Source organism: Rhincodon typus, chromosome 29 (assembly GCF_021869965.1).
Source record: "Rhincodon typus isolate 14 chromosome 29, sRhiTyp1.1, whole genome shotgun sequence".
In the NCBI taxonomy this organism is placed as follows: Eukaryota; Metazoa; Chordata; class Chondrichthyes; order Orectolobiformes; family Rhincodontidae; genus Rhincodon; species Rhincodon typus.
In genome coordinates this window covers 4,560,067-4,586,412 of record NC_063360.1, presented here as the reverse complement: position 1 = coordinate 4,586,412, position 26,346 = coordinate 4,560,067, and the positions used below count along the sequence as shown (strand labels likewise).

The 26,346-nt window shown below is 42.0% G+C and overlaps 1 protein-coding gene across 1 annotated transcript; it reads right to left on the bottom strand.

Moving 5' to 3' along the window:
- Nucleotides 1–10,580: 10,580 nt before the first annotated feature.
- Nucleotides 10,581–20,273, bottom strand: LOC109923998 (procathepsin L-like). The gene is made up of 6 exons (XM_020524015.2): nucleotides 20,232–20,273; nucleotides 18,157–18,315; nucleotides 16,096–16,320; nucleotides 14,562–14,730; nucleotides 11,909–12,014; nucleotides 10,581–10,680 (listed from the first exon to the last, which is right to left on the bottom strand). Exons 1-6 carry the CDS (start codon nucleotides 20,271–20,273, stop codon nucleotides 10,581–10,583), a joined length of 801 nt encoding a protein of 266 aa, XP_020379604.2.
- Between the last annotated feature and the right edge of the window lie 6,073 nt (nucleotides 20,274–26,346).

Sequence of the window (26,346 nt, the reverse complement as noted above, 5' to 3'; positions counted from 1 at the left end):
GAGAAGATGGTAGTGAGCTGCTTCTTGACCCATTGCAGTCCATGGGATGTTGGGAAGGCTGTTGATTCGGTGGTTTTGAAGAAACAGTGATACACTTCCAAGTCAGGATGGTAAGGGGCATGATAGGGACTTTGCAGATGGTGGTGCTCCCATATATCTGCTGCCCTTGTCCTTCTAGATGGTCGAGGTTGCAGTTTTAGAAGGTGCTATTCAAGTATCCTGGATATGTTCCTTCAACTTGTAGATGGTACACATTGCTGCTACAAAGTGTCAGTGGTGGAGGGGGAGTGAATGTCGAAGGTGTTAGATGAGGTGCCAATCAAGTGACTGCTTTGCTCTGGAGATGTCAACCTCTTAAGTATTTTTGGAACTGCATTCATAGTCCATCACACTCCTGACTTGTGCCTTGTAGAGAGTTGACAGGTTTTGGTAAGTCAGGAGGTGAGTTAGAGACCTCAGACTTTCAACTTCTGAACTTATGTTGTAGCCACAGTATCTATATGGCTAACCCAGTTCTGATAATGATCAATAGTAACCTCTGGGATATTAATAGTGTTGGCTTCATTAATGGTAAGAAGATTGAATGTGAGAGGGCAATGGTTGGCTTTTCTTTTTCTGGAGATGGACCTTTCCTGGCAGTTCTATGGCAGCAATGTTATTTACCACTTATTAACTCAAGCCTGAATACTGTCCAGATCTTCTTGCATTTGAACCTGGACTGCTTCAGTACCTAAGAAGTCGTGAATGGCGCTGAACATTGTACATTCATCAACGAATTATCTTTACCTCTGACCTTAAGATGGAAGCAAGGTCATTGATGAAGCAGCTGAAGATGGTTAGGCCATGGATACTACACTGAGGAACTCCTGCAGAGATGTCCTGGAGCTGAGGTGACTAACCTCCCAGAACCACAGCTACCTTTCTACATTCCAGACATGACTCCAACCAGTAGAGAGTTTTTGCCCTGATTTCAATTGACTCCAGCTTTTCTAGGCTTCCTTGATGCCATACTTGGACAAATTTACTTTGATGCCAAGGGCAGTGACTCTCACCTCACCTTTGAATTTCAGCTCCATTCTCCATGTGAACATATGAATTAGGAGCAGCAATAGGCCATTCAGCCCCTTGGCCTGCTCTACCTTTCAATATGATCATGGCTGATCTGATTGTAAGATCAAATCCAAAGTCCCACCTAGCCTTGATAACATTTCACCCTCTTGTTTACCAAGAATCTATCTTGCTAAGAGAGATTACAAGATATTATTACATATTAAGTTATCTTATGCTTTAAAACATCCAAGGTTTCTGCTTATACCACCTTTTCAGGAAAAGAGTTTCAAAGACTCATCGCCTTTTGAGAGAGTAAAAAAATCACCTCAACTTTTCAATGTTCAGCCCCTGATTTTTAAACATTGACCCCTAGATCTAGATTCTCCAAAAAGAGAAAACAGCCTCTCCATACCTACTTGTCAAGATCATTCAGGATTTTACATGTTTCAATCAATGTTGCCTCACTGTTCTAAGTTCCAATGAATTTCTAGCTTGTTCATTCCTAATAAGACAACGCGCCCATTAGATATTAGTCTGGTAAATCTTCCGTGAACTGCCTCTAACACACTTACACCTTCTCTTAATTAAGGTGACCACACTACTCCAGATGCAGTCACACCAATGCTTTGTATAACTGAAACATAATTTCCCGATGTTTGTATTCAATTGCTCTCGCAATAAACCATAACATACTCTTAGCTTTCCTGCTTACTGCTGTACCTGCCCAGTATCTCCTGCGATTCATGCACAAGGACACCCAGATCCCTCTGCAGTCTCTCAGCATTTAGTTTATGTGCTTTTTCCTTTTTCCTGCCAAAATGGACAATTTCACCTTTTCCATTCATTTGAAGCTTCACCTAGTTAACACCTTATTTTCAGATAATGCCTGTGTCTGCAACAGGTTTGCCCTCTTGCACTCTTCAGCTAGATTTGTAAAGATGATGTCGAGCAGATTTTCCCCTCTTTTTGGTTCTTTCACCATCGACTGCAGTCTCAGTTTAGCAGTTATGTCTTTTAGGATTCAGCCTGTTCAGTCTTAAGTCGTACTACCGAGTCACTTTTGGTGATAGACATTGACATTCCCTGCCCAGAATACATTCTGTGTCCCTGCCACCCTCAGTGCTCACTCCAAATGGTGTTCAATCAATGAAACACTGATTCATTACAGTAATCAGTAGGAGATTTCTTTGCTCATGTATGACCTGATGCTATGAGTCTTCATGGGATCTGGAGATAATGTCGAGGATTCCCAATGTAACTCCATCCCAATTGTATACTACTGTGCCACTCCTCTACTGGGGCAGGGCATAATCAAGATGGTGATGGTGTTGTCTGAGTCATTGGCTGTAAGGTATGATACCATGAGAATGTATATGTGTATGTGTTTAATTTTCCAGGATGTTGCCTGGAATGAAGGGAAGGTCTTACGAGGAAAGATTGAGAGAGCTAGGGCTTTTCTCTTTAGAATGATGAATGATGAGAGGTGACTTGATAGAGGTGTACAAAATGATCAGAGGTATAGATAGAGTGGACAGCCAGAGACTTTTTCCGAGGGTGGAGGTAGCTATAATGAGGGGGCATAGTTTTAAAGTGAGTGGAGGTAGATATAGGGGAGACATCAAAGGTAGGTTCTTTACTTAGAGAGTGGCAGGGGCGTGGAATGCATTGCCGGAGAGGGTAGTGGAGTTGGCCTCATTAGGGGCATTTAAGCGGCTATGAGACAGGCATACGGATGATAGTATAAGGTAGGGGTGGAGGTTAAGATAGACCTTAGGTTAGGGTAAAAGTTCGGCACAACATTGTGGGCCGAAGGGTCTGTACTGTGATGTACAGTTCTATGTTATATGTTCTATGTTAAGCTCCAGCTTGACTTATCTAAAAGGCAGTGCACCTAAGTTTGGCGTAAGTCCTAAGGTGTTCCTGAGGACATTAACTTGGGGTTCTGGCTTCAATGACAATGCCACCAACTGTAATGCCTCCCACTGAAATTAAAAACATTATAGAACCTGAAATTCAGCAACTGCCACAAAGAACTATTTTTGGATAGGCCTCTTTTATATTAGAGTTATGGAGTTATGCAGCATGGAAAAAGACCCTTCAGTCCAACTTGTCCATACCAACCAGATATCCTAAACCAACCTATTCCCATTTGCCAGCATTTGGTCTATATCCCTCTAAACCCTTCCTATTCATATACCCATCCAGATGCCTTTTAAATATTGTAATTGTACTTGCCTTCACCACTTCCTCTGGCAGCTTGTTCTAAACATGCATCACCCTCTGCGTGAAGAAGTTGCTCCTCAGGTCCTTTTTCAATCTTTCCCCTCTCTATTTAAACATATGCTAAAAGTTTTTGAAGAAACAGTTGGATCACAGTCTCGGTTTTACTGACACAAAAGGGGCACAGTGAAGCTCCCATATTGTGCCTCAATATCAGTTAATCCAAGGACATATTCATAAAGATTCAACTTGAAATTGTATTAGGCATTTTTCAACCATCCTGGACTGCCATGTGATACAGGTTATAGGCCTAATTATTAAATAGGTGAGACAAAAAAGCTGTACAGCAATGTGTTGGTCGGGCATCAGGGATCTTGGCGAATGTCCATGAATGTTGTTTCTCTGGACTTCATGAAGGCTTTTGATAAAATCTCCCATAAGGGACTGTTAACTGGGGTAGAAGTTGAATTGAGGGTAAATTACTGACAAGGCTGAGTGACAGAATGACAGAAAGTAGGGATAATGGGTAGGTACTCAAATTGGCAGGATGTGGCCAGTGGTGTCCCACAAGGATCTGCGTTAAGGCCTCAATTATTCACATTATTTATTAATTTTATGTACCAAACCAGACCCCCTCAAAATATTTTAAGAAGGTAGCCTAGACCTTAACTTTTCCTTATTTTAAAGGTAGATATAAAATGCCGTGTTCCAGATGCTATGTAATCTGGTCAAACTACTCGACATTAGGCAAAACACAATTTATTTAAACACAGTAGTTAAAATACAACCAAAGAAAGAGGTATTTAGAATAGCTAACTCTATTGGAAAATTTAACACAGTAATAGATATAGTAACTATTACTAATTAACTGTTCCATTATAGTAAAATCGCATAAACACAGCCCTTGGCTAAAAAGGAAAATTCGGACACAGATTCTCAACATGCAGTTCTCCACTCCAAGAAGAAAACATCAAGAGAAAATTCAGAGAGAGTAGCAGCCAGGAGATATTTACTGAAGGTTCAACTCTGTTGAGACCCCAGTAGCTTCTGATGCTCATGATAAACCAAAACCCAGAAACCCTGATCTGTGAGAGCTGGCCACATCCATTCAAGTTGTTAATAAAAACCCAAGGCCTCTCAAGTGGTCTTCACTAGCAGCCTGATGCCTCATGTTTAATCTACTTCTTAAAAGAAACCGGGACAAATAACTTATTAAAGTCACAGTATCATCACATTAATAAATTAGGTAGTGGCATATATCGAACTTCACTGATAAGTCAAAGTTGGGTGGTGTTATAGATAGTGTAACAAAAGAATCAAATTACAGAGAGATATTGATTGACTGTGTGAATGGGCAAAGAAATCATATAGAATGTTTAACAAAGAAGAACATCCAAGTTGCTTCACAGATGTGTTAAGTGAAATTTTGTCACTGTACCACGTTAGGGAAGATTAGGACAGATGACTAAAAGCTTAGTCCAAGAGGTAAGTTTTAAATGCACCTTACACAAAGTAAGAGAGGTGGAGAGTTTTAGGATGGAACTCAGACTGTGATACGTGATAAACTCTTCATAGTGAATACAAATTCATTTTATTATATGCAGAAACCTCCCAAACTCAGTCACACCTTTTGGACCCAATGCAGCCAGAAGTAGAATGAAAGCCTGACACAACTCAGATACAGAGACTTGGTGGATTCCATTGGCCAACAGAGTTTGGGATCGTAGGCTGATGAGAATTGCACAGTGACTGTTTCGTAGATAGGCGAGGGCAGAGGCCATACTATAGGAAGGATATTATTAAGCTGGAGAGGGCTCAGAAAAAATTGACCAGAATATTGCCAGGAGTGGTTTGACTTATAAGGAGAGATTGGGACATTTTTCACAGGAACATTGGAGGTTGAGAGGTGCCTTATAGAACATTGAACATATAACATAGAACATTACAGCGCAGTACAGGCCCTTCGGCCCTCGATGTTGCGCCGACCTGTGAAACCAATCTGAAGCCCATCTAACCTAAACTATTCCATTATCATCCATATGTTTATCCAATGACCATTTAAATGCCCTTAAAGTGGGCAAGTCTACTATTTTTGCAGGCAGGGCATTCCACGCCCTTACTACTCTCTGAGTAAAGAACCTACCTCTGACATCTGTCCTATATCTATCACCCCTCAATTTAAAGCTATGTCCCCTCGCGCTAGCCATCACCATCTGAGGAAAAAGGCTCCCACTGTCCACCCTATCTCATCCTGTGATCATCTTGTATGTCTCTATCAAGTCACCTCTTAACCTTCTTCTCTCTAACGAAAACAGCCTCAAAACCCTCAGCCTTTCCTCATAAGACCTTCCCTCCATACCAGGCAACATCCTGGTAAATCTCCTCTGCACCCTTTCCAATGCTTCCACATCCTTCCTATAATGCGGTGACCAGAACTGTACGCAATACTCCAAGTGCGGCCGCACCAGAGTTTTGTACAGCTGCAACATGACCTCACGGCTCCGAAACTCAATCCCTCTACCAATAAAACCTAACACGCCGTATGCCTTCTTAACAACACTATCAACCTGGGTGGCAACTTTCAGTGATCTATGCACATGGACACCGAGATCTCTCTGCGCATCCACACTACCAAGAATCTTACCATTAGCCCAGTACTCTGTATTCCTGTTACTCCTTCCAAAGTGAATCACCTCACACTTTTCCGCATTAAACTCCATTTGCCACCTCTCAGCCCAGCTCTGCAGCTTATCTATGTCCCTCTGTAACCTACAACATCCTTCTGCACTATCCACAACTCCACCGACTTTGGTGTCATCCGCAAATTTACTAACCCATCCTTCTACGCCCTCATCCAGGTCATTTATAAAAATGACAAACAGCAGTGGCCCCAGAACAGATCCTTGAGGTACACCACTGGTAACTGAACTCCAGGATGAACATTTCCCATCAACCACCACCCTCTGTCTTCTTACAGCTAGCCAATTTCTGATCATGAGGGATACGTGTAAGGTGAATAGCAAGGGTCTTTTCCCTGGAATGATAGGAGTTCAAAACCAGAGGGCATATTTTTAAAGTGAGAGGGAAAGTTTCAAAAAGGGCATGAGGGCCAACCTTTTCACACAGAGGGTGGTTTGTATGTGGAATGAACTGCCAGAGGAAGTGGTAGATGCAGAACCCTTAAGAGTACTGATAGGAGAGGGATTTGGGTGTACAGGTACACAGGTCACTGAAAGTGGCAATGCAGGTGGAAAAGGTAGTCAACAAGGCATACGGCATGCTTGCCTTTCTATAGTATGGTCTCCGCCCTCGCCTATCTACGAAACAGTCACTGTGCAGTGCTCATCAGCCTACGATCACAAACTCTGTGGGCCTATGGAATCCACCAATGTCTCTGTATCTGAGTTGTGTCAGGCTTTCATTCTACTTCTGGCTGCATTGGGTCCAAAAGGTATGACTGAGTTTGGGAGTTTTCTGCACATAATAAAATGAATTTGTATTCTCTATGAAGAGTTTATCACGTATCTCAGTCTGAATTCCATCCTAAAACTCTCCACCTCTCTTAATTTGTGTAAGGTGCATTTAAAACTTACCTCTTGGACTAAGCTTTTAGTCATCTGTCCTAATCTTTCCTAATGTGGTACAGTGACAAAATTTCACCTGAGCAGGGCATTGAGTTTAAAAATTGGCAGGTAATGTTGCAGCTCGATACAACCTTAGTTAGGCCGCATTTGGAATATTGTGTTCAATTCTGGTTGCCACACTACCAGAAGGATGTGGTAGCTTTGGAGAGGGTACAGAGAAGATTTACCAGGATGTTGCCCGATATGGAGGGCATTAGCTGTGAGGAGAGGTTGGAGAAACTTGGGTTGTTCTCACTGGAACGATATAGGTTGAGGGGCGACCTGATAGAGGTCTACAAGATTATGAAGGACACGGATAGAGTGGACAGTCAGAAGCTTTTTCCCAGGTAGAAGAGTCAGTTACTAGGAGGCATAGGTTTAAGGTGCGTGGAGCAAGGTTTAAAGGTGATGTATAAGGCAAGTTTGTTACACAGAGGGTGGTAGGTGCCTGGAACTCGCTGCTGGGGGAGGTAGTGGAAGCAGATACGATAGTGACTTTTAAAGGGTGTCTTGACAAATACATGAATAGAATGGGAATAGAGGGATACAGTCCTCGGAAGCATAGGGAGTTTTAGTTGTGATGGGCAGCATGTCGGTGCAGGCTTGGAGGGCCGAAGGGCCTGTTCCTGTACTGTAATTTTCTTTGTTCTTTGCTCTGTGCAAGTATAGTTACAGCATTTAGAAGATATTTGGGCAAGTACATGAATAGCAAAGGTTTAGAGGGATATGGGCCAAACACAGGCAAGTGGGACTCGTTTAATTTGGGAAACCTGGTCAGCATGGACAAGTTGGACCGAAGGGTCTGTTTTCGTGCTGAATATATTCTATTCAATGACTCTATGACCGTGGCAGATGGAAATAAATGTAAGAAAGTGTGAGGTTATTCATTTCGGATTGAAAAAGGATAAGTCAGGGTACTTTGTAGATGGTATGAAGTTAAATACAGTGGATGTCCAAAGAGACTTGGCGGTTTGGATGCATAGATCTTTAAAATGTCATAAAATGCAGAAAATAATCAAAGACCCAACAGAATACGGGCCTTTATATCTAGAGAACTGAAGTACAAGGATGTAGAAGTTATACTGCATCTTTTATAAAATCCTGGTCAGACCCCGCATGCAATACACAGAGCAGATCTGGGCAACACACTTTGGGAAGGATATATTGGCCTTGGAGGGAGTACAACATGGGTTTGCATGAATGATACCTGGACTTCAAGGGATAGATTATGAGAAGAGATTACACAATGTAGGCCTGTTTTCTCCAGTATTTAGAAGGTTATGTGGTGATCTGATCAAGGTCTTCAAGATATTAGCTGGAAAAGACCTCATTGGAGGTTCTAGAACTAGGGGGCATAGTCTGAGAATCAGGGCCAGGCTGTTCAGGGGAGATGTCAGGAAGGTCTTCTATACACAAAGGGTGGTAGATGTTTGGAACTCTCTCCCACAAATGGCAGTCGATGCTTGATCAGTTGTCAACTTTAAATCTGATTGTTTCACGAAGAAAGAAATCTAAGCATTAAGTGATATGGACCAAACTCGGGAGTTCAGCCATAGATCAGCCATGACCTCGTTGAATGGTGGAACAGGCTCAAGAGGTTGAATGGTCTGTTCCGATGTTCCAATGTTAAATGAAAGCAAAGCTTCTTTTTAAGCAAGCACAGGTCGCTGGAGCACAAGGTCTGGATGAAACAAAGCAGCAGATGGATAAATGAGACTGGAATCTGAATAAAGGAGCACAAGGTCTGGATAAGGAGTTTGGGAGCTGGCTTAAGGAACTCTGGGAAAAGAAGATCGGTGTTTGGTATATGGAGCTTGGGGAGTGATGTAAGAAGCTCAGAAGATGCAGTAAGGAGATCGGGAGATGGTGTATAGAACTCAGGAGACGGTGTACGTAGCTTGGGAGATGGCATATGGAGCTCGGGGAGGTGGTATATGGAGCTAAGGGGTTAGTATATTGAGCTCATGGGGGATGGCATATGGAGCTCGGGGGGTTTGGTATTGGAGATTAGGGGGATTGTAATTGGAACACGGGGAACATATATGGATTGTATATGGAGCACAGGGGATTGTAAATAGAGCTCAGGGGGATTGTATATGGAGCTTGGAGGGACTAGCATAAAGAGCCTGGTGGGGATAGTATATGGAAGTCAGGGGGATTATATACATGGAGCTCGGAGAGGATGGTATATGGAACTCAGGGGATGGTATATGGAGCTTGGTGGGGATGGCATATGGAGCTCAGGAGGATTGTATATGGAGCATGGAGGATTGTACATGGAGCTCAGGGGGATATTATATGGAGGTTGGGGGGACTAGCATAAGGAGACTGGTGGGGATGGTATATGGAGGTCAGGGGGATTATATATGGAGCTCAGGGGGGATGGTACATGGAACTCAGGGGATGATATATGGAGCTTGAGGGGTACGGTATGTGGAGCTCAGGGGGATTGTAATTGGAGCACAGGGGGAGTATATGGAGCTCAGGGAAATGGTATATGGAGCTTGGTGGGGATGGCATATGGAGCTCAGGGTGATTGTATATGGAGCACGGCAGTTTGTATACGGAGCTTATGGGGAATGGAATATGGAGCTCAGGGGGATGGTCTATGGAGCTTGAGTGGATGGCATATGCAGCTCAGAGGATTGTATATGTTGCATGGTGTGATAGTATATGGAGCTCAGGGAGAATGGTGTATGGAGCTCAGGGGATGATATACGGAGTTCATTGGATTGTATATGAAAGTGTCTCCATCAGTTAGGCTGCACTGACCATTAATCTATCTCCATCTCCTGACTCCACATCATCATTGACCAGCCCATGAGCAAGGTTATCAATTGTCTTAGCTTGTAGTTCAAAGGTCAGCGAATACAGTAAGAATTGACTCTTGTTCAGCAATTTAGTCAGTTCCTAGGAAGGGTCACTCAACCCAAAACATTAACTTTGATTTCTCTCCACTGATGCTGCCAGACCTGCTGAGTTTTACCACACATTTCTATTTTTGCCTCTGATTTACGGCATCCGCAGTTATTTTGTTGTTTAATTTTCTCAAATCCATCAAGATGCAGAAACAGTAATTTAGACAAATCAACAGCCGTGAATATAATCTGCTTTGACCAGCATGGAAACAAAGAAGAGTCATTTGAAAATTAGGCAAGTCCACGGTTTATAATAATACTACTGATTACATGAATAATTAATTATGATTTAATTAAAGCAAAAGGACAGGTAGCTTTAAAACCCTGTCTACAAAGTAGCATTTAGAAATTCAATACAGGTTTAACACAGTTAGTCTTAATAACATGAGCAAAGCAGAAATAAAATGGAACCATATAAAAGTACAAATATTAGTAATTACAGGCTCAGATCTACATTGAGTAAAGGAGCTAGAGGATTGGATAATGGAGCACAAGAGTTGAAAAATGGAGTCCAGGGGTTAGATAAAGGTACATGGGGTTGTCTGCACTGAATACCTCCAAATGAAGCCCTAATGTGGAAAGTAATGAACACCAGGCAGAGGTACCGACCTCTTAAATAGGAGAAAAGGATGGAGAATGAGATCTGGGGTAAACTATGAGAATCTCTCACAGGCTGATGCAAGGTATACCATTACTAAACAGCATCACTGTCTTACTAATTCCAAAACTGATAGTGAAGCTGCACTTGGACCTTCTGAAGCCCAAATTCTTAGACAAGGGCATAAATAGGGAAACTTGCAATTCCACAGCTGTTGCTCCTTCCCCTGGCCATCAGGATGTAGCCAGATTGGCCCCAGTGTTGTCCCCAGCTGGAATAGAAATGCAAACAGAAAGGAATTAAAGGAAGGATGGAAAAGTTGAATGCTAAAAATATTCAATCTTCCCTATCAGAGATTTGGAATATTTTCTTCCCAGATAGAATTTCCACTTTTGGGCAATTTCTGACCTCCTGCTGTAACAGTGCAGGATGAAATGGTGACACTTGATTGCTTCAAGCTTGTAGTACAGAAAGAGCTGGCACAATATGCCTCATCCTAATTCATGAAACCACATCAACATAACCTTCTACTCCTTTCTCCCTCACGTGTTTAACTAGTCATAGATTCATAGAATCATACAGCACAGAAAGAAAACCTTCAATCCAATTTGTCCATGCTGACCAAGTTTACCAAACCAAACGATGCCCATTTGCCCGCATTTGGCCCATATCCCTCTAAACTTTTCCTATTCATGTACCTTTCAAAATGTCTTTCAAATGTTGTAACTGTGCCCGTATCCACCATTTCCTCTGGCAGTTCATTCCACACACAAACTACACTCCGTGTGAAAGCGTTACCTCTTAGGTTCCTTTTAAATCTTTCTCTTCTCATCTTAAAACTATGCCCCCTACTTTTCGACTCCTCCACCCTTGGGAAAAGACCGTTGATTTTCACCATATTTATGCCCTCCCTGATTTTATAAACCACTATAAGGTCACCCCTCAACCTCCTGCACTCCAGTGAAAAGAGTCTCAGGTTATCTAGCCTCTCCTTATCACTCACACCCTCCACTCCCGGCAATATCCTGGTAAATCTTTTCTGAACGCTCTCCAATTTAAAATTGACCTCTAGTTTCCCCCAAGATGCACAGTGCTATTCACCTCATCTATTCCGTGTAGTAACAAGCTCCTCATTTTTACTGTGGTTTCTCCTGAATTGCCCAGTCAGGATGACCCTAGTGAGGGACGTAGGTTGGGGCTGAGTTTTTGAGAGAAGCAAGCAACCTAGGGGATGTAGTGTTGCCCATAAAAGAGGGCATCCCAAGCCTACAGCAAGGATAAAATCCAAACGGTTGTGGGAGGAAGCCCATAATTGCGCATTCATGGATTCGGTAAAGCCTTCAAATGGCAAGTGGACCATTTAAGACCTATCCCTTTGCTGGAGGAATTCAGGCAGACTTGGGGAGGCAATAGGCCACATTACTCATTTTACACATTACTCCCCTCATCCACCCAACCTAATCCCTGCCTCGGAGAGGATAACGGTTCAGCTGCCATACCTATTTTTAACAATATAGTACTTCATTCCTGATTGAATGCCATATCCCACCACAAGTACAGCGTGGTTAAAGGTGTTAGTCCTGCACCTGGGATCGTAATAAACACCTGGAAAATGAGACATACTATTATCACCATTGCAAAAATTCAATCAAACATTCCTCAGAAAGTCTTGATCTAATTGATGTGTTTAGGAGATTGGTGAGTACAGAGAGAAAAAGATTTCCTCTTCGGATACAATCCAGAAGAAAGGGGCTGAATTTTAACATTAGAGTCAGAGGCTGTTCAAGGGTGATCTCCAGAAACATTTCTCCACACACTGGGTCCAAATGGAAAGTTTAAAAACTAAATGAGGCTGTTCTTTAAGGCAATTATATCATTGATTATGTAGTAAGGGGCTGAATTTTATTCTCCCTGTCCTGGGCCTTTCTAATTGGGTGGAAAGATGTAAGATGGATACTCCATTACGTTCGTACAATTGAGACTTCAACCACTTCAGGCCTTATCCAACCAGAGTTTTGTACCAGTGATGGATGGGGGACACACTATGGGGAACAACTACCCAGCAAACATTGTTGAGCCTGAGTGGTAAGCAGGGGGTCCTTCATTATAAGACATTCTGTGACCAATCAAATGTTCTGGCTTTGGGAAGAGGGATCCTCAGGAAGCATCTACCTTTCCCTTTTTGTTGATCCTCACCCCAAACCTGATGGTGCCACCTTCCCATGAATCCCCACCCTACCCATTTACTTCTCTCCACAGGCTCCAGCAATGGTCCTTGGCATTGACCCCAGTGCATTACCTGCAGTGGCCACCCCTCCAAGTGGCGCTGTTGATCCCAGACTGTTGCTGATCTCTGGTTGGATTACAGCTCTTGGAGACTCACTTTTCAGATGGCACGGTGGAGCTAGGAGCCCAGTTCCAACTGCCATTTGGCCTTTTATTCTGGTGGGGCTACTGGAGGTCAGATTGGCAGGGTTACAACCATCTTTGGTGTGCAGTTTTCTTCTCTTTATCTGAGGAAGGATGTTCTGGCTATGGAAGGAGTGCAATGAAGGCTTACCAGACTGATTCCTGGATTGGCAGGACTGGTGTCTGAAGAGAGATCTGATTAGTTAGAACTATGTTCATGAGAGTTTATAAAAATGAGAGGGGTCTCATAGAAACCTATAACATTCTAACAGGACTAGACACGGTAAATGCAGGAAGAGTGTTCCTGATGACTAGGAAATCGAGAACCAGGCACTTACAGTCTAAGTGTATGTGGTAGGATGTTTAGGACTGAGATGAGGAGAAATGTCTATATTCAGCTCTGAATCCAAAACTCAAGATCCACTCCAGGAGTTTATTGTAAACAAAGGTGCATTTATAACATAGCTAGACATATCCAATTGCAAATCCTTCTGGGACAGGCAGTAAAGAATGGGTGAGATTCTTGGTCAGCCATGTGATAGAAAGCCTCCATCATCACTATTTATAATTGCAGGCTGCAGCATTCAAGACATGGGAGACTAACTCCGAGTTTGAACAGCCTGGGTTAAGGGGAAAAAGCTGGAAAGAGTTGGAATCAACCTGGAGGCAATTGGTAATAAATAGCATGGGAAAGGTGGATGTGGAACACAATTCAAATTAAACAATGAGTGTAGAATACTAAGGAAAAGTTTCAACAAGTGAATGATTGCATTCGGAAGCTCCTCTTCATACAGAGATGATTAAAGTTTGGAATGGCGTCAGAGCCATATTGGAGGCTGATATACACTCTGGAATTCTTTAACAAAGACTCTCTTGATAATACAGAACCAGAGTATTGCTGAAACATGAGATATGTTGTTGAATCTTTCCATCTTGCACTCATCAGGACAGAATTGCAAAAATATGAAATCTCAAAGGGAACAACAATTTATACCGCATGAGAAGCATGTGTTGGTTGGTTGGCAAATGGGTTCTGATTGTAGAGATGTTGTCATAGACATTGAACTAGGAAACACCTAACTGTCAAGCACTTGTTTAAATTTAAACCAGGCAAGTTGACTCTGATTCCCTCTCAATGATTCTCAAGTTATTGTCACAGAAAATAAACCACAAAGTGGCTGCCATCCTTGGTTTTGTGGAAAAAGCACAATGTGTGAACATCTGGGGATAAAATTAAATTGAAAATTTACCATCATTAATATGTTTGGAATGTTTAACAAATAATTTGATGCAGCAAGAGGATGGAAACATGGGGACAAATTTCTGATGGATTATGATAGAGGAAATAGGAGATCTAGATCCATTGCTATTCCTCACTATCCAAGCAGCATTTTAAATGCTGAATCCTTAGTCACAATGTCTGCCTGTCACACTTACTTTCCAACTTTTACTGGTGTGTCAAGGAGAGGACTAGTATTTCACCACAGAAAGGTCAACAATAATGACCCCTTCCATCCAATGGTTCCTGAATCTGCTGATCTAGGAGGGTTTGACTATTTGCTAATAGATGGGCAGTTGTCTCCTACAGGTCATTGAAAGTCAAAGGTTGTTCACTTCCATTGTTTGTCTGGTAAGAGCCCATCCTCTACCTCCCAAGTGCCACTTAAACACCCTCGTGAAATCAGACCGTCTGCTATGAATTGGAGGTGTTATGGTTGGCAGGAGAACTAGTGGGGTGCTCACCTGAGCTGTAAAACTGCCAAGATTCCAGGCCTGCATCAATCACCACGGCTATAGGTCCAATTTCAGCCACTGCTCTGGTCAAAGCTTCTTCATCTCCATATGGAAGTGTTTTATAACTCGAGACAGAAACCACACTGTTAGAAGCATTGTATTTGCAAGATTTGCCTTCCTTTGTGGGAGAAAAACAGAGAGGAAATTATACACAGCAGACCAACTGGCCTTAGGTTAGTGCAAACTGTGGGTAACACATATACCTCTGCATGGCACAATATTGTAGCTTCAACACCACCACTCCTGAGATAGGATAAAGAATCTGGCCTGATACCTCAGGGAGTGCAGCACTGTCAGAGGTGCTGTCTGTTGGATATGATGTTAAACCAGGACCTTGCCTGCCCTTTTTGGTGATGTAAGCGATGCTGAGGAATGACTAAGAATCTCACTACATCACATATTCTCAGGGCATCTCAAAACACATTCTAGCCAATGAGTCATTTTTTTTCACGTTTAGTCTTTTGCAACACAACATCCGATTTACGCATACAAGATCCTAAATGTAATATGGTGAGTTACCCCACTTTGATCTGAATGATACTCGTTGAGGGATAAGTATTAACCAGAATCTAGAGGGAATGTGTCTCCTCTTCAGCTACATTGTGCTATGGGATCATTCATGTCCACCTGATGAGAGTCCTCACCTTAAATTCTTACAAAGATAGCAGCTCAAACAGTGCACCAGTCCCTGGTATTGCAGTGGAGCCATAACATTGCGTTCCTCATTCTGTTCTATTACCATTATGTTCTTTGGATGGTAAGATCTGCCTGTACTGCACACAAAACAAAACTTTTCACTGTACCTTGGTACATGTGACAATAATGAAGCAGATCAAAAAAAGATTCAGAGGTGAGATTGCTACTCACTGAGTCCCACAAGTGACACACAGAAGATAAAGCAAGTGTTAGATTAGTCTGTTTCATGTTGTTATGTAAAAATGTTTAATTCCATACTGCAACTGATTGCGCTGCTTACTCGTACTCCTTCAGCAGGCAGATTGAGCCTTGATTTAATATTTCAAAATACAGCATTCCTTATGGTCAAACAAACGGACAATATCAGTGAGAGGTTCAAGTACTTGAATGGTCTATAAATCCTGACATTTCTGAATCTGTGGTGTGGCTGTAGTCAACTGAATCAAGTAACAAATATCTCAGTGCTGCCTCTGCATCCTGCTATGTTCTCCTGGCTGCCTTATTTATCTGTGTAACTAATGTTGTAAATCACTGCCCTTGAAGTGCTTGAGGTAAAAAATCTTTAAAATGTATGTTCTTTGTATGTTTTTTGAAATTTTAATTGGTGAGACATTTATTCCATTTGGAATTACAATGTACAATGAACAGTGTAAACCAAGGTAGAGGGGAGTGTAGTGGTGGGGCTGCATTTTAATAAATTGGTGCTGGTTTAAAACAAACACCAATGCTTGAACATATTTGAAGCGTGGCTCAATGTTGGAATGGTGAAACTAGGAAACAGGTGTACCTTTGCAGTGTACGCATAGGTGGACTCAGCTTCAATTCCCCCATTCTCACGGACATAGTCAAAGGCATTCAAAGACCAGCCACCACTGCATCCGAAAGCTCCATGACTCCTTGAGCAGTCAATGAGGTTCTGTTCACTCAAGGCAATGAGTCTGCCCGTCTTCTTAAACAACTGCCCCTCCAGCACCCCAGTGGCACTGAATGCCCAGCAACCGTTGCACTGACCCTGATGACAAAGATTATAAGTTTCAGTTTCCATGTTGAGCCTTGAACAGTTAGTTCAAACTCTCTCTACAGCTCAGCACTGAAAGATAGCTTCACAAACTCAGGTGTCATCCTTCACATAAGATGTTAAACCAATGTCCTATCTGCTTCTCTTGGTGAACCGTAATATTTTTCAGGCAAAACATGGTGAATAAAATCCATAAATGGACATAGATGTGGATAGAACAAAACAAGGTCATTCAGCCCATCATATTCATTCTTAGAGAACCCAATTACTTTACTTTTCCTTTTCAACTCTCTCTGCTTCAATTTAATCTCTTTAAAAGTTGCAATGGTCTCTTCCTTAACCATCCCTCTACCAAAAACTGACAATGACTTTTCTTTCTGTATATGTAGAACCTTTATCATAGTAAATGGTTTTAAAGTAGTTTTGAACTAGTTCACAGGAGTGTTTTCAAGCAAATTTGACACTGAGCTATGCTCAGGTGGTTTATGTTTTTCTAAATGGAGGAAAATGAAGAAGAGAGTTGGAGAGGTTTAGCGAGAGAGAGAGAACTGTAGAGTTTTGAGCCTTAGCAAATAAAGGCCTGGATATCAATGACATTAAAATCAGGGATGCTCAAAAGACTTGAGTTAGTGGAGTTATCTTATTGGGCTGGAACATATTATAGCAATCAGGATAGTTGAATCCATGGAAAGATTTTAAATTCAAGGTGTTGTTTAAGCAGGACCTAATGTGAGTCAGTAAGCATAAGAGTGGAATGAAGGGACTCCTTGTGATTTAGGACATGGATAACAGAGTTTGGATGATCTCAAGATTGGATCTAACCTTGAGTGCATTGGAATAATCAAATCTAAAGGTAACAAAGGCATGGATGAGGGTTTCAGCAGCAGATCAGTGGAGGAAGCAGGAGTAGAATTGAGCAATGTTACGAAGGTTGAAATAAATTATTTTAGTGAATGACATTTTTATATGTGTTCAGAAGCTCAATGTGGGATCAAATCTGATACTCCTTGAACAGGCTGATACAACGTCTGACAATGACAAAGTGAGGGCTGGAGCTGGTGGCTAAAGATTTTGTGGTGGGCACCAAATTCCTTATTTACATGTGGAGGAAACACCCTACAATAAGATGAGATGTTGTTCTGGTAGCTTTGGTTAAGTACTGTCAAACACACTCGGGATATGAAGGACAGAGGGAATAGGAGCATGAGAATGCTATTCGGACCTTCAGCCCTGCCCGGTTTTTCAATAAGATCAGGACTAATCTGCTTCACAACTCAGTTCCTTTTTTGTACCATTGATCTCAACTCCCCGACACTTCAAAAATCTATTCACCTCCTCTTTCAATACTTTGTGATCTATCTTGTGCTGCTCTTTGGGTTGCATTCTCCAATACCCTCTGGGAGAAGAAATTCTTTTACATCTCCGTTTTATATGAGTGACCCCCTTATTCTGTAACTGCCCCCTCGTTTGAGATTCCCCCACTAGTGGAAACATCTTCTCAATATTCACTCTGTCAAGCTCCTGCAGAGTGTTATATGATTCAATAAGATTATCCCTCGCTATTCTAAACTTTGATGAACAAAGACCTAATTTATTTAGCTGTTCATGATAAATCGACCCCTTCATCCCAGGAAGCAAGCTACTGAATCTTTTTTGAGCCGTCTCCAATATTATACATCCTTTCTTAACTACAAGGAGCAAAACTGTACAGGGAGCTTCCCTGCTCTTTGAAGAAGAACAGGTTACTGAGCCAAACAATAATGCAAAAATGATTCAGAAATCCTGAAGCAATAGCCATGCATTGAAGCAACAAAATAGAAGATTAGGAACCTGGTACTTTGGGGAGGTAACGTAACCAGCTGTGCGCCAGTCCACACTCTCTGGAATACGGCGAGAATGTCGGGCCTTAGTTGCTTCTCGTGTCTGGTTGTTCACTAGCAAAGCTTTCCTCTCATGTGTGTGGAATAATTGAGAAAACTCTTTTGCTGTCTGAAGGAAAAGAAAGAAAGAAAGATTTTATACAGCACATCCAATACCGTTGGGATTTAGGAAGTAGCTGCCAATTTATGCACAGCAACTCTCACGGACAATAATGGGGTAAGTGACCACATAACCTTTTAATAATGTTGTCTGGAGTATCAATATTGACCAGAAAACTGCCCCTGTTCTTTATGTTGTTTGTATGTGGAGTTTTAGATGCTGTTTTGGATGCAGTATTCGATAATAGAAATAGGACAATGTTTGTATCTGTGCCATAAAACAATTTTTTTAATTTGCAGCATGCCGTCTTTAAACATTCGGACTCAGCACAAAGTCTAAGCTTTTGTTTCTCTAGCATTTTATCGCTCTGGATCATAGTGGCTATAGGGGAAGTGGTAGCCTAGTGGTATTATCACCGGACTATTATTCCAGAGAGCCAAATAATGTTCTGGGGGCTTGGGTTTGAATCTCTTCATGGCAGATGGTGGAATTTGATTTAAATATAAATCTGGAGTTAAAAGTCTAATGATGACCATGAAACTATTGTCAGCACAAACCCAGCTTGGTTCATGAATATAAATTTGGAAAGGAAATTGCCATCCTTATCTGGTCTGGTCTATATGTGACTCCAGATTTAGAGCAATGTGGCTGATCTTTAACTGCCCTCGAGGCAATACATTCTGGCCTAGCCAGCAATGCCTTCATCTTGTAAATGAATTACCAAAAACAGATTCTGTGATGATTTACTTTTTGAACATGTGCCCTCAAGATAGAAGCAATGCTGGCAAAATGACATTTAGAGTCATAGATGTCAAGATCTATACAGCATGGAAACAAGCCCTTTCGTCCAACTTGTCTATACCAACCAAATATCCTAAATAAATCTGGTCCCATTTGCCAACATTTGGCCCATATCCTTCCAACTCCTTCCTATTCATACACTGATCCAGATGCCTTTTAAAAGTTGTAATTGTACCAGCCTCCACCACTTCCACTGGCAGCTCATTTCTTACACACACCGTCCTCTGCGTGAAAAAAGTTGCCTCTTTGGTCCTTTTTAAATCATTCCCCTCTCACCTTAAACCTATGACCTTTAGTTTTGGACTCCTCCACCCCGGGGAAAAGATGTTGACTATTCATCCTATCCATGCCCTTCATGATTGTACAAACCTCCACAATGTCAACTCCTCAGCCTCTGACACTCCAGGGAAAATAGCCCCAGTCTATTCAGCTTCTCCCTATATCTTGAATCCTCCAACCATGGCAACATCCTTGTATATCTTTGCTGAACCCTTTCAAGTTTCACAACATCCTTCCTATAGCAGTGAGACCAGAATTGGATGCAGTATACAAAAATTGGTCTAACCAATGTCCTGTACAGCTGCGATGTGCCCTCCCAACTCCTATACACAATGCACTGACCAACAAAGGCAAGCATATCAAACATCTTCTTCACTATCCTGTCAATCTGAGACTCTACCTTCAAGGAACTATGAACCTGCACTCCAAGGTCTCTTTGCTCAGCAACACTCCCCAGGACCTTACCATTAAATTAAAAGTCCTGCCCTGACTTGCCTTTCCAAAATGCAGCACCTCATATTTATCTAAATTAAACTCTATCTGCCACTCCTCAGCCCATTGGCCCATCTGATCAAGGTCCCATCATACTCCTAGATAATCTTCTTCGCTGTCCACTACACTTTCAATTTTAGTGTCATCTGCAAACTTACTAACCATACTTCTTATGTTCATGTCCAAATCATTTAAATAAATGAAGAAAAGCAATGGACCCAGGACTGTGGCACATCGCTGGTCAGAGGTCCTCGGCCTGAAAATCAACCCTCCACCACCACCTTCTGTCTCCTACCTTCAAGCCAGTTGTGTATCCAAGTCGCTAGTTCTCCCTTTATTCTGTGAGATCTTACCTTACTAACCAGTCTATCAAGCCAAACCTTCTCATAAGCCATACTGAAGTTCATAAAGATCACGTCCACCGCTCTGCTCTCATCAATCCTCTTTGTTACATTTTCAAACAACTCAATCAGGTTAGTGAGACACAATTTCCCATGCGCAAAGCCATGTTGACTATCCCTAATCAGTCCTCTCCTTTCCAAATACATGGAAATCCTATCCCTCAGGATCCCCTCCAACAACTTACCCATCACTGATACCAGGCTCACCGGCCTTTGGTTCCCCGGCATTTCCTTATCCACTTTCTTAAATAGTGGCACCAAGTTAGCCAACCTCCAGTCTTCTGGCACTTCACCTGTGGTTATTGATGATACAAATATGCCAGCAAGGGGCCCCGCAATCACTTTGCCAGCTTCCCACTGAAATCTAGGGTACACTTGATCATGTCCTGGGGATTTAACTACCTTTTTGCTTTTTAAGCCATCCAGCACTTCCTCCTCTGTAATATGGACATTTTTCAAGCTGTTTCTATTTATTTCCCCATATTCTCTATCTTCCATATCTTCTGTAAATACTCATGCAAAATACTTATTTAGTATCTCTCACATTTGATGCGGTTCCACACACAGGCAGTCTTGCTGATCTTTAAGGGGTCCTATTCTCCCCTTATTCTTATTCTTATGTCCTTAATGTATTTGTAGAATCCCTTTGGATTCTTCTTAACCATACTTACCCTGTAACCCTATCTCATGTCTCCTTTTTTGCCATCCTGATTTACCTCTTAAGTATACTCTTACTGCCTTTATATTGTTCCAGGGATTCACTCAATCCCTGCTGCCTATACCTGACATATGCTTCCTCATTTTTTCTTGACTGAAATCTCAATTTCTCTAGTCATCCAGCATAGTCATCAAGCATTCCCTACACCTACCAGCATTGCTCTTCAACCTAACAGGAACATACTGTCCCTGGACTTTCGTTATCTCATGTTTGAAGGCTTCCCATTTTCCATCTGTCCCTTTACCTGTGAACATCTGCCCCCTATCAATTTTTGAAAGTTCTTGTCTTATACCATCAAAATAGAACTTTAACTTTTAGATCCTTTTCCATCACTATTTTAAAACTAATAGAATTACCGTCACTGGCTGCACAGTGCTCCACCACTGATACCTTAGTCACCTGCCCTGCCTTATTTCCCAAGAGTAGGTCAAGTTTTGCACCTTCTCTAGTTGGTCCACCCACATACTGAATCAGAAAATTTTCTTGTACACTCTTAACAAATTCCTCTCAATCCAAGCCCTTAACACTATGGCAGTCCCAGTCTATGTTTGGCAAGTTAAAATCCCATACCCTAACCCCTCTATTATTCTTACAGATAACTGAGATCTCCTTACAAATTTGTTTCTCAGTTTCCCACTGACGGGTCTATAGTACAATCCCAATAAGGTGATCATCCCTTTCTTACTTCTAAGTTCCACCCAAATAACTTTCTGGATGTATTCCCAGGATTCTAGCATTTATACCCTGGAACATTAAGCTGCTAGTCCTGTCCATCCCTGAGCCACGTCTCTGTAATCGCTGTGATATCCCAGTCCCATGTCACCTACCATGCCTTCAGTTCATCTGCCTTACCAGTCAGGCCTCTCGTTTTGAAATAATGCAATTTAATGTATCAGTCCTACCTCATTCTCTGCTGTGTTCCTGTCTGTTTGACCTGCTCCTTTTCCCAACTGCACCAGCCGCAGACTGATCTCTTTTCTCAATATTTCTCTGGGTATCCCCCCCATACTAGTTTAAATCCTCCCGAGCAGATATAGCAAATCTCCCCGTCAGTATATTAGTCTCCTTCCAATTCAGGTGCAATCCATCTTTCTTATACATGTCACTTCTAACCCAGAAGAGATTCCAATGATCCAAAAATGTCAATCCTTTTCCCTTGCACCAGCTTCTTAGCCACACCTCCATTTGCTCCAACACCCTATTCCTACCCTCACTAGCTCATGGCCCTGTGGGTAATCCAGATATTACTACCCTCAAGGACCTACTTTTTAAATTCCTGCCTAACTTCTTATATTCTCTCTCTGAATTTTGTCCTTTATTCTTCCTATGTCATTAGACCTCCTGTTCGTCTCTCTCCCCTTTGAAAATATTCTGCACCGTCTCTGAGACATCCCTTATCCTGGCATCTGGGAGGCAACATACGATTCTGATGTCTTATTGTCAGCCGCAGAAACGTTTGTCTGTGCCTCTGATTTGAGAGTCCCCTGTCACAATCGATCACTTAGAACCTGAGGCAGCCTCATTACATTAGAGCCAGTCTTGGTACCAAAAACCTGGCTGTCAGTGCTACATTCCCCTGTCAGCGCCTCATCCTCTACATTTTCCAAAAAAGCATACTTGTTTGAGATGGGGATAGCCACAGGAGACTCCTGCACTACCTGCTTACCTATCCTATCTTTCCTGGAGGTAACCCATCTACCTGACTGTTTCTTCAGTTTGTCTCCTTCCCTGCAACTGTCAGCCATCACACCCCCTAACTCCTGTAAGCTCTTCATTGCCTGTAACTGCTGCTCCAACCGATCCATGCAATCCGATAGGATTTGCAACAAAACACACTTCCTACAGACATAACCATCAGTAGCATGGAAATTCTCCCTAATTTCCCACATCTGACAGGAAGAGCATGTCATTTTACTAAAGGCCATCTTTGTAGCTGAACAGTCTACAGACCCAGAAATTAGCACAGTCTTATTGCTCTCAAAACACTGCTCCATGCTAACTCAGTACCTATGTTTTATATTTTTAAAGTTTAATCAAGAGACAGATCTTAATAAAAACATATAATCAAAAAAGAATCTACTCTACTCACTATTGTAGATTTACAAAAAAAACTGTAAGATTACACTTTAAAAACTAACCACTGAGCTACTCCCCTTTTGTGAGCTCTCCCACGCAGGTTTCTCCAAGGTCAGCTGTGAATGTCACTGTTTGCTTATTTTTCTTAGACTGACTCAGATGTCCAGAGATACTTGAAACTAAATCACAGAGGCAGTCAGCTGTGCAGGTTCGCTGCTGGGTCAGACAGCTGTGCAGGTTTATTTCTCCATTTGTTTCACCTCCCACGTGGTCCCTGCTTTGTCTCTCTTCCTCCTTTTTAAAGCACCTGTATTTATTGCTCATTGACCTGAGTTGACCTGAGTAGTTGACCTGAGAGCATTAAGAGCCAATTATGTAGTGTAGGACAGAGTGATATGTGACTGAGTAAGGTTTGTGTAGCAGATCCCCGTTCTTGTGCAGGGCTTTCACAAAAAAACCAGGAATGCATTTACCTGATGCTAACCCACAAATTACTGGATTCTATCAAATTCCATTTCTCAACTTATCCTGGTGGAATTTAAATTCTAAACACTGGGTTCTGAGTTTAACCAATAGGCCACCTTAACCCAGGATATCACTCACCAAATCACCAAAACTATTCATGACCATCATAAATGTCAAATTTTGTTGTTGCTCATTATGCTCCTTAATTTTCCTCAGATTTTCCAGCCAGATTCCTTTTCTGAGAGCCTCTGTTTTCTGCACATAGAACAGTGAGAAATTAAGGTGTTGTCCTCATGAAGACATGTCTACATTTCAATAGCGCCGCTCGAGATCTCAGTGTGTCTTAGAGTGTTGTACAGCCCATTACTTTCAAAGTGTAGCTGCTTGAATATTGGCTGGGCCGCCAGCCTGAATGTCACTGCTGTTTCTCAGTGAGGGATCTTCTTTATCCATCTGAGAGGGCAAACACAGCCTTGGTTCAACACTTTATTGGAAAGGTGGTATCTATGACAGTGCAAATGATTAACAATATTGCTGTGAGAGGTGTCAGTATGGATTATGTGTGCATTAGTCTGAAACCTACCCAGTTAGAAGTGGGTCATCTGATGCACTCATATGCAGGGCAACACCCTGGAAGAGAAAGCTCAAAAGTGGAGATTGGCTTGAAAACGCATCTCCATGTTGCTTAGTCTTGGTGAATCCAGTAGGTTTACTCTGACAACACCGTCCATTTTGTGGGATCTGCATGTCAAGACACAGCAGAGCTTGCACTGGGCTCCTGGGATATAAAATTTAATTTGTCTGTCCTTGCGATGTCTATTAATTGCGATGTTTTTGGAACCTGGTCAAAATGCTAACATTCAACCAAGCAGTTAGGGAGTTAAATCTATGGGAAAATGGGCCTGGGAGATGTAGGTGAGATGGAATGTCTGTACCAATCCGTTACAAATAATAAAAAATAATTTGACATTCTTGTGATCGGCGAACATTCTCACTGACAGAATTCTATTCACTTGAACTTATTGTCGTGAGTCTGTTGGATTCCAGTCTTGGGAAAGGCAGTTTGACTGAAAGGTGAACCGAAGTCAAAACCACCAGGAAGAGGAAGTAGTGCCCTAGGTCAAAGGCCAAAATTCAGAGAACATTTTCTTGGTAAATAATTCTGGAAACACTTCTTCTACGTCAGTCAATAAGCTGTTCAGAAGGAAGTGAAAGTGTGTGGTGGGGGCATGGGCTGCATGGATAAAGCTCCCATCTTCTTGTCAACATGATTGGAGGTTTCTAAATCTGGGCTTGGAGTCATTACATTGCGAATGGAGGCATTCGGCCCATCAAGTCCCTGCCACTTCGATGGATGCGGCTTGCAATTGCAGTCTATGAGATGCTTTCCATTGTAAAGAGCAACCATCTTTTACTTTTCTTTAATTTGGACTGTGAATCAAATTGGGAAAAGGATACTGCTGTAAATTAAGGACTGTGGAAGGAGTCACTGCCCTTTTAAAAACAAGAAACTGGAACTCTTGTGTGTTCTGTTTACACTGTTCCATTGTTCAGACATTTAATTAACGGGCATTAAAGCTTTTTCAGCACAAATAAAGTTTAGATTAAGCATGAAATTAATTATAAGGCAGCATTTTACAGTGTATGATTATTTTGGGGCAAATTCATTTAAAGGTGTAAGAGAAAATGTTAAGAAATTAATCCAAACTTCAGCCAAGGATCCAGTGAGATCTTACAATTTGATAAGAATTAAAAGCATCTCAACTTCAAATCCTTGTGAATCCTAGATCTGAGACCTGCCCCAACTATGTTCATGTACTCTGCTTTTCTCATTTGATCTGCAGCATTCCCCTTTGTAACTCCTTGCATACTGAAGCAATTTGCATTCCTCTAAGCAAGACCTGGACGAGATCCTAGCTTGGGCTGATAAATGGCCAGTAACATTTACACCACACAGTGCTAGGCAATGGCCATAGAAACATACAACCATTACATTAACCCAACAAGAGAGAATCCAACCATCTCTCCTTCAATGACTTTGCCATCATGAGTCCTGTAGTATTAACATCCCACAGCTTATCATTGATCAGAAACTGAATTGAACCAACCCTGTAAACACTCTGGCTAAAAGAGCAAGTGAAAGGCTAGAAATTCTGTGGTGAGTAATTCACCTCCTGGCTCCCCAAAGGTCTGTTAGAAAGGGCGAATCAGGTGTTAGAATCAATACTGAGATAACAAGGTGCAGAGCTGGATGAACATAGCAAGCCAAGCAGCATCAGAGGAGCAGGAAGGCTGACGTTTCAGGTCTGAGACGTCAGCCTTCTTGCTCCTCTGATGCTGCTTGGCCTGCTGTGTTCATCCAGCTCTACACCTTGTTACCTCAGATTCTCCAGCATCTGCAGTTCCTATTATCTCTAATCCATGCTGACCATGTTCCCAAACTAAACAAGTCCCACTTGCCCACGTTTGGCCCATATCCCTCTGAACCTTTCTGAATAATGTACTTATCTTAATGTCTTTTAAATATTGTAACTGTACCTGCATTCACCACTTTCTCTGGCAGTTCATTCCACATATGAACCAATCTGTGTAAAAAAGTTGCACTTCAGGTCCTTTTAAAATCTTTCTCCTCTCACTCTAAAAATATGCCCCCTAGTTTTGAACTTCTCCACCGAGAGAAAAGGCTTTTGCTGTTCACGTTATCTGTGCCCCTCATGATTTTATAAAACTCTATAAAGTCACTCCTCAACCTCCTATGCTCCAGTAAAAAAACGTCCCAGCCTATCTTTATAACTCAAACCTTCCATT